Raw genomic sequence first — 8,587 nt, forward strand, 5'->3', positions numbered from 1 at the left:
AGGCAGGGGGTGGGGAATGACAAAGTGAACTTGACCTGATTAAGTTCGGATGAAGAACACAGCAAGGAAGGCAATTCAAAAACTGGATAGCTAAACCGAAGTTTAAAAAAAAATATAAAAAAAATAAAGCATCAACATGTGTGAGTGAACAAACTGAAATTTATAAAGGCATGGGCAAGAAATTTAGCATGTGTGTTCTTGCACGTTTTTCAATTCAGCAATAAGACCAGGATATTACAGCTTCAAATATTTAAGTTTCAATGCAATGACTGCTAAATTAATGCATGTGGCATAGTATAAACATATGTTTAATGCATTCAATAGTGGTATTAAATGGCAAAGAAAATATTTAATATACTGTAATCTTTCAAAGATTCTGTAGAATGCATAGGCCCTCTAGCTTGTATGGGGAAAGAATTTTTAAAGTGAAGAAAATGCCAGAGGTTTTCTTCCAAAAGTATGAGTCTGAAATCCATAAAAATGATTTTCTTTTTCCTCCCCACAGTCAGAATCAGAACACTGTACCATACAATAGGTTATTGTGCCTTTTTGAATAAAGTTAGTGATCCTGATTCAGGGGGGCCTGGGGTGGGGGGAAAGTCAGTAGAGGGAAAAAAAAAGAAAACAGAATTCACACTTTCATACATATATCTCAGTGGCAGAGCCAACAAATTATGCATATAGACTGCTCTAGATTTTTATTTTTTTTTAAGTTTAAAACTTTATCAGACTAAAGAAGAAATCCTTATTCTCCCTCCCTTAAAAGCAAAGGCAGCCTTTATCTACCTTTGATTTCCTTTTTTTTTTTTCTACTTTTTAGTTAAACATTATGGTCAAAAAATAAATTAAAAAAATATAAATTTTGTCTATCAATTCAGGCAACCCAAGATGCAGTGCTATTGCACCACCTTGCAGCAATACTGTATTCATTACTAAAGACTCATTTCAGGGGACAAAAAGGCTAGGTGAAACAAGGAGAAGAAAATGACCTAAACAAGAAAGCTGTAGCAAAGAGGAACAGCCTTTTCTAAGCTGGCCTTTAGGGACCAGCCACTCCTACCACAGATGGGGAAGATGACATTCTAAAATACAAAACAGGTGGGCAGAGGCAGGCAAAGCAAGCCTCCCTCCCAAGCTAGCAATGACCCCTGTAACAAATAACTCCTCGAAGTGATAGAATTGCGGAGAGCGAACCTGAAACAAAACAGGAAAATGCCATGGATTAACCTTGCATGACGAAAATATTACAGTGTAGAACCTGTACTCCCCACTGAAAGTCTTTTTTTCCCTACAGAAGGTTAGAATAACCGTAAGCTTTTCAAATGCCAGAATCTTTGACAGATATAAACATTTACTTAATTGATTCAATATTTCATGTGTCAAAACATATTTCATGACAGTAAACTGAAACATTTTCTGTGGTCAGCGTATATCCAAACCTCTTTGCCCCGTAATTTGAAAGGCTACGAGAAGAGAGTTTTAGAGATACATTTTAAGCATCTTTCATCCAAAATGTTATCAGTCCTGTTCCTTCCCCCCCAAAGGATATCCAAAAAAAGGGGAAAACGATCCAAAGGACTTTAGTGTATTACTGCATTTCTGAAGTGAAAAAAAATGCAGAAAATGGAAATTCATAACATTTCAAGTAGCTTGAATATATATTGTAGAAATCATCCTATCCGAAGTTTTAACCCATCCCTAAAATGGCTTATCAATTTCTGTTCCCATAATAACGATTCCTAGAGTCCTCCTACAAATCCAGGAAATCTCCACCCGCCCCCACCCACCCCCCAAGAGGAGGTAGGATGGAAAAGGACAGAAAGAGGGGACCAGGTAGGTGTTCATTTATTTAACTGATGGCATGATTTTAAAAGGTAATATTTAACAAGACCCCAATACTGCAATTTCTTTATAGGTACTACACATTGACTCTCATGGACTACTTCTTTTTCTTTTTTTAAAGGCCATTTTTAGAAGGACAAAATACTGAGACAAGAAGGCGGCTGAACCAACCTTCCCAAACACAAAAGAGTGTACAGACAATACAAGGCCTAGGAGAAAGGTGGGTTTTTTTCCAAAGATACGCTGCATAACCGTGTTCTCATCACACAGCTCTGCCTGTAAGTTCTACATTAGGACATATCTCTATAGAAATTTGTAATTATGATATTAGGAAATTGTTTTCAACATAGACGTAAATTCAGTAATTTAGAATACCACTATGTTTTTTATCCACGATCATTTTTTTCAGACAGGCTATTTTAAAGGGAAAAAAAAAATTTCATTCAACAAGTTTCATTTGACTTTTACTTACGGTTGGATACACATGAAATGTGCTTTCAATGCATAAAAATCACAGTGGATAGCAGCAAAGGACTTGGGGGAAATTAAGGAGAATTTGATCATTCACATTGTGATTAATCTGCACATTGATGAAAGATAGCTATTTCACACTTCTAAAAATAAACTTGAGATCATTCTTTCCAAAAAAAAAAAAAAGCCCCCCAAAATACACAAAAACCCCCAAAACAAACATAAATCCAAATGCATTACTTTTACACACAAAAATGAAATATTTTTATGGCAGCAAAAGATTTTGATAATAATGAAAGTCTGTAAACTGTAATTCAATCTCTTTTTGTTGTTGTCGTTCCCAAAGTGCAAGATGCAAGATTCCCATAAGCTTTCAGTAGTGCTTTTCCTGTAAATAATCCTTCATTTTGTTTGGCAAAGGCAGTTTCTGAATCAGGTCTATTCTGGTGTACTGACGTATTACAAAACGACACAGGTATTGTAAAGAACGCACCTGCATAAACCGAGATACTGGATTTGTCAGTCTCACTGGGTAAGTTGCAGATCCAGGCAGCCGGGATCTCGAATAGCAGAAAGCTCCATTTTCAGAGTCCCTGATTGAGTGTTCGATTAAGTCAACTATAGATGTATGTCCCTCCACATCTGGTTGTTCATAAAAGCTAAACCTACCGTTTGAGTGTTCGATTCTAGTGTGAAGAGTTTTTCCATGGGAACGAAAACTCAAACTTAAAAGGTAACGATCATCAGAACTATCTCGAACGAGAAACGAGCCGTCAGGCACATTAGCTAATTTTCCCTCTGCCTCCCAACGTGTAATGGGGCCCCAGTACCATCCTTGTTTTGCAAGTTTTTTCAGTTCTTCTGTGAGACTTGTCACAACCATAGGACCACTGTTCTGTACAGAATCATAAACTCTTCCAACTCCAGGGGCAGTGTTAGGATCAAAATTCAAATGGCAGCGCATACTTTCAGCCACGTGGGCATCTGTGCCATTCAATCCACTGAAGTTCCTTTGGATTTGATTATTCTGCATTGGAGGTAGCAAAGGTGAGAGCGGAGGGACATCGCTGTGATTAACTCTTGGGCTTTGCAACATGACTCCTGTGGTACCAATCAACAAACCATTCACCGTCTGGTCCACAAAGATATCTGGTGCAACGACGACATCCTGATCCACCTGGCTCTCTTCTTCATGGAAAGCATTTCCCCCCACTTGAGAAGAAACAGTTGAAACTTCCATGGGTGAGGAACTATCCAGACAGTAACTACGTGATCCTTCCAAAGGATACATTCCCTCATCTAAAGGCACAGTATACTGAATGTAGTCCTGAGGCATTAATCCAATAACTACAGGCACATGTTCGTCAATATGGAGATGCAAGTCTCCATTCTGAGATTCCGTATTTTTTAACACATTGTTTTGTTCCTGGAACACGCTGTCTGACTGCAAGTCGTGGAAGTCCTTTCGAACGCCATTCAGTGCTGGGCTTGGATTTGAGGAATGGACCAAGGCCTTGACTTTCACTTCCATTTTGATGCAAGTCTCTTCCGAATTGGTAGGTCGAAGGGGCCACGGAGTTGGACTGTAATGGTGATTACGGAGGGAAGTGGATCTCAGAGGTCTTTGAGCTCGCACATCTTTGAAGGTTATTGGAGCAGATGAGGAAGAAAAGGTGTCATCATCTGCAGAGCTTACAGATGGCGTGCTGCCTTTGCCTTTCTGTTTTTGTTTTGCTGAAAGCCTCCTTTTTAACGTACCCATTAAGCTTTCACTTTTTGATCTATTTTTGCCTCCTTTTTCATCTTCACTATTGACTTCACAGCTAGCCAAATCTTTACCATAGCAGCTGCCAAACAAGGAGTCATCTTTTCCAAATTCACTTAACGATGGCTGCTGCACCACTACAAAGTCGCTTTCATCTTTACTTTTATTTAAGTTAAAGGACTTGCGAATTGTTTTGAGACTAATTTTCTTCATTATGACAAGTTACCAAGCCTGGCTGATCAGCAGTGCTTGTGGTGATATAGCCCTAACACATGCAGAGCAGCTTCTGCTTCATTTATGTGTTTTATCCAGCCTCATTTAACTTCAAGAGCCATTTCCTGGAAACAAATAAAAAAACAATTAACTTCACAAAATAAATATTTTTAAAATTATCCATAAGGGTTTCCCCCTCTCCAAACAAAACAGACATTGCAGTACTTAAGTAATGGGCATCAAATAAAAGTAAATATAGAGAGCTGACTTGGAAACCAATCAGGCTCAAAAAATTAATCTGCTGCATCCGCCTCAGAGATTGCCACAACTTTTTTCTGCTTTCAGCATGCCATTTTTTAAATATGCACACACATTACATCACACTCATAGGCACATATACTTACTGCATGTATATAAAATTTTCAAGCACAGAAACAGCCCTTTCTTTCAGAAGGCTCCTAAAAAAAAATCCCCACAAAAATAACTATAGAAGGTAAAACTATAGAAGATACTCTATCCAACAGGATTCCTACATACAGGTTAAACTGTGATTAGTCCTAAAAAACATTGTCTTACAAGGTCATACTTTCTTTACACAGGGAAGTTGAGCAATATTCGAACAGTTACATAATTATAGGAAAACTAGTGAAAAATAAGAGAGACACTAACAGCAAAGTAACATCTGTTTAGAGCAAGTCACAGAAGTCCCCTCCTCAACTTCTATGAAAGAACAGCTCATTTCCAAACTCTGTTTTAGGCACAGAGGAGGTGAAATCACAGGCTCTCCTTGCCTAGTACTATTAGAGCTTTTCTTCCCCCAGTACCTCTGCCAAGACTAAGTGGACACATCTGCTCAAGTCCCAGTCAACTGCTCCTACTTGGTCTCTTCCAGAATCACACACCCAGCCCCTCCATAAATTTGACTTTTCTCTTCGGGTTTTGTTGTTTGATGTTTGATTGGGTTTTGTTTGGGGTTTGTTTGTTTGCTTTAATGTTAGTCAGACCTTCCAAAGCAAGCAGCTCCACAGAGAGGGGAAGAACAAGAAGGGAAACGGAGAAGAGAGGGAAGTTGCTGCTGCCACAGAAGTAGGCACTACTGTTAGTAGCAGCCGTTATTCCACGTATCTCCAAATACATGTGATGTTAGCAGCCCAAACCGCGGCAGCAAGCCTGGTTCTAGGCTAAGCATGGCAAGCTGGAAGAGTTTAAGAATCTCTCAAGAAATCTTCCAAGCTTGGGGGACTGAGGGGAAAGTAAAACAGCTCTTATGTAGGCACTTCACACTTTTCTCCCATGGTATCACAATAGAAGTAACTAAGAAAATAGTGCAATGAACTGAAAGAAGTTTTATCAACTAAACAATATGATTTTCTTAAAAAAAATACAAAAATTGCACAAAAGCATGTAAGGAGAATGATTACTATAATCAAACAGCAGTCCACTGACCATTACTCTTGTCCAGCCCAACTTTTGTGGTTCTTGAGGACACAAAGGCTAAAGGATCATATCCAAAGCAAACTAAATGGCGATGTAAAGCATTTAAGGGTTCTGACCTTCAAAATACCTTGAAAAATTGTAAGTAAAGCCCTGCTGCTGGGCAGTTGAACACTGTTCTCATAAACAGCAGAAGCACTAGAGCTTGATTTGCTTGGATTTGTACCCTAGTCCTATCTTCAAATTCCCTACGCTATTTGCACCACCCTATGTCGAAGACCTGTTCTGTCTTTGCCATAGCCTCCGACATTTCCCAAGTCCACCTTCAGAGTACCTTCAGCTCTTCCCATTTCCTTTTCTTAATTACCAAACTAAACAGCGCTTCCCTTTCTCTCAATGGGGAGAAACTAAAAGGTTTCTCTTCTGCCTGTAAACTGATTTACTTGTCATCAGCAAAGAACAAACATGCCCCAAAAATTTGTCTCCTAAACAAACAAAAGACTAAGAACCAACTCTTGCTATAGACGAATATTAAAACCTAAAAAAAAACAGGACTAGTATTTTATTACCAGTTTACTGTTTATTTTCCACTTTTAACATGACTCCTGTGGTATCAGGAGTCCTGACACCTTAAAAAAATAATGTATTCCACTTAAACGATTAGAAGAGGTACTGAGATATGCATATGTATTTTCAAAGGTTAAGACACTACTTTTATTTTCCTTTTCTTACGACAAATACATGCAGAACCATAAAATGTCATGTTTTAAAATACTGATGTTTAATATGAGCTCCATATGTTTGGAATAATTGGGAAATATGGAAGTACTAGAAAACAAACATGAGCAGAATACATTTAGTGGGGTTTATATGCCTGAAATTTGGCGTGTCAGAATAACTGACAAAGTACAGTAATCAAGAAAAAGGGTACAGATACAGATAAAGAGAGAGTTACATGTCAATTAAAATTAGACTCAAAATGCCTTGTTGACCTTCTACTCCTAAACCATTTGGATTTTGTCATCTTACCAATTTACAGTACTCTTTTTGTCATATGTAACTAAATGACCCTACAACAGGAGTGAAAAAAGTAACTTCAGGATTCTATGCTGCCTCGAAACTGACAAAATCAGAGCGTTTGTCCATTTGAGAAATTTAACTGTGCCTTTGTGTATGTAGTACCAAAAGCCTGGGAACCCTCATATTAGCCCCACTTGTGAAACCCACAACATTCTCCAGCTGCTTCTGACTGACATCCACAAGCTGATACTGCTGCCACTTTGCCAGATTCATTCCCCCATCCTTGTGGGAAGTATATCATACAAGTTGCAATTCCTAACCCTAGAAAAGCAAGCATGAAACAAAGTAAAATCTGCCTTCTAAGCTAGAGAGAAATTAAAAGAACATTATCACATTGCTGATTGGGGAAAACAAGATGTATAGAGCCCCAAACTGTCTGATTTACCAATTTTTTTTTTTTTTTAATCGATGTGTTTCAAAAGAATTAGTTACCTAAAATTTGGCTGAAGAAACAACATTTCTTCAGCTTCTCCATAACTAAAAGACTAAACAAGTCACTTGAAAGAACAGGGTTTTATCACATACTAGTCTTTCTGTATCAAAATGTGGTTTTTTACGAACGAAAATCCAGTACCTAAAAATAATCTCAACAGATAAATCTCTTTGGCAGCAGAGGAGTCAAATTTTTTTACTTTGAAAGTGACTACTGAGCCTGCTTGATCAAAAAAAGTGTTTTACATCTGTCAGCCTACCTTAGTAGCCAGTATCTTTATCAAGCAAAATGCATGACTGTCCAAATGCATGACTGTCCAAATGCATGACTGTCCAAATGCATGACTGTCCAAATGCATGACTGTCCAAATGCATGACTCATTACCTGTATCATTGTAACATTTCATATAGAGAAATAATAAAGGTTTGAAGTTCAAATATAAACCACATAAACAACATGCATATATCCAGAAATCCAGCTTATTCATCCAGGAAAAGGCTGTAAAAATCTAGTGAATGACAGTCCGGGTCAAAGCTCTCCAAAGTAAACTGAACATACCTACAGATGAGAGCAAGCCTCTAAACAAGTCTTCCATATGAGAACCACTCTACTTTATGACATCTCTTACACATATTTTATCCAAGACAGGAGAAAGCAAATACAACCTGAAGTCAAATACCCTAATCGATCCAGATACTCTTCTTTCTTTGCACATACTTAAAGAATATCAGCAATTCTTCATTGCCTATCAATGTGTTTAAAAGCGCTGTGTAAACAGCCCTCCATATATGACACACTCACACATTTGCAAGCGTAGAATTTTCCACTGTCTACATCTAGAAGAGCTGAAGCAGAAGAGCCCAGCACGCATCCTTTCCTGGAATACATTAAAATCAGCTACACATCTTCTTCACAACCCTCAGCACTGCAACAGCTTCGCTAGTATTTTGTACCAATTACGGTATGACTGAAGTCTCCCACTGATGTGCTTTTCCAGTGCCATGTGCTGTACAGTGAATTCAGACAGTCCGACCAGAGACACCTCTAGAAATTCTTCTGGCAGGTATTTGCGATTCTAAACAGCCTCTGAACTATGCCAACATACTCCCACAGCCTGGTGGCTATGTGCGCAGAAATACCTGGAACATACAGATTGAAAGTGGGAGATTAATCAAACCCAGAAAGAAAATGAGATGTTAACACACAGAATAATGAGGTATAATGAAATCATGGCTTACAAACTTTCATCACAAATTCTGCATCTTGGAATCTTTAAAAATATGCAGGTTGACAAAACTCAACTCTGGACAAAAAGTACCAGATTACTACTCAGCAAACACGATGGTGCT

General features: G+C 38.2%; 1 protein-coding gene across 1 annotated transcript; it reads right to left on the minus strand.

The window, feature by feature from the left end:
- Window positions 1-1,224: 1,224 nt before the first annotated feature.
- SOCS6 (suppressor of cytokine signaling 6) lies at window positions 1,225-4,526 on the minus strand. The gene has a single exon (XM_009700885.1). It carries the CDS (start codon window positions 4,289-4,291, stop codon window positions 2,687-2,689), a length of 1,605 nt encoding a protein of 534 aa, XP_009699187.1. The 5' UTR covers window positions 4,292-4,526; the 3' UTR covers window positions 1,225-2,686.
- Between the last annotated feature and the right edge of the window lie 4,061 nt (window positions 4,527-8,587).

Source organism: Cariama cristata, unplaced genomic scaffold (genome assembly GCF_000690535.1).
Source record: "Cariama cristata isolate BGI_N322 unplaced genomic scaffold, ASM69053v1 scaffold24615, whole genome shotgun sequence".
Taxonomy (NCBI): domain Eukaryota; kingdom Metazoa; phylum Chordata; class Aves; order Cariamiformes; family Cariamidae; genus Cariama; species Cariama cristata.

What these genes read in the sequence shown, in the direction of transcription:
- SOCS6 (XM_009700885.1), bottom strand. Translation starts at nt 4,291, where the DNA reads ATGAAGAAAATTAGTCTCAAAACAATTCGCAAGTCCTTTAACTTAAAT.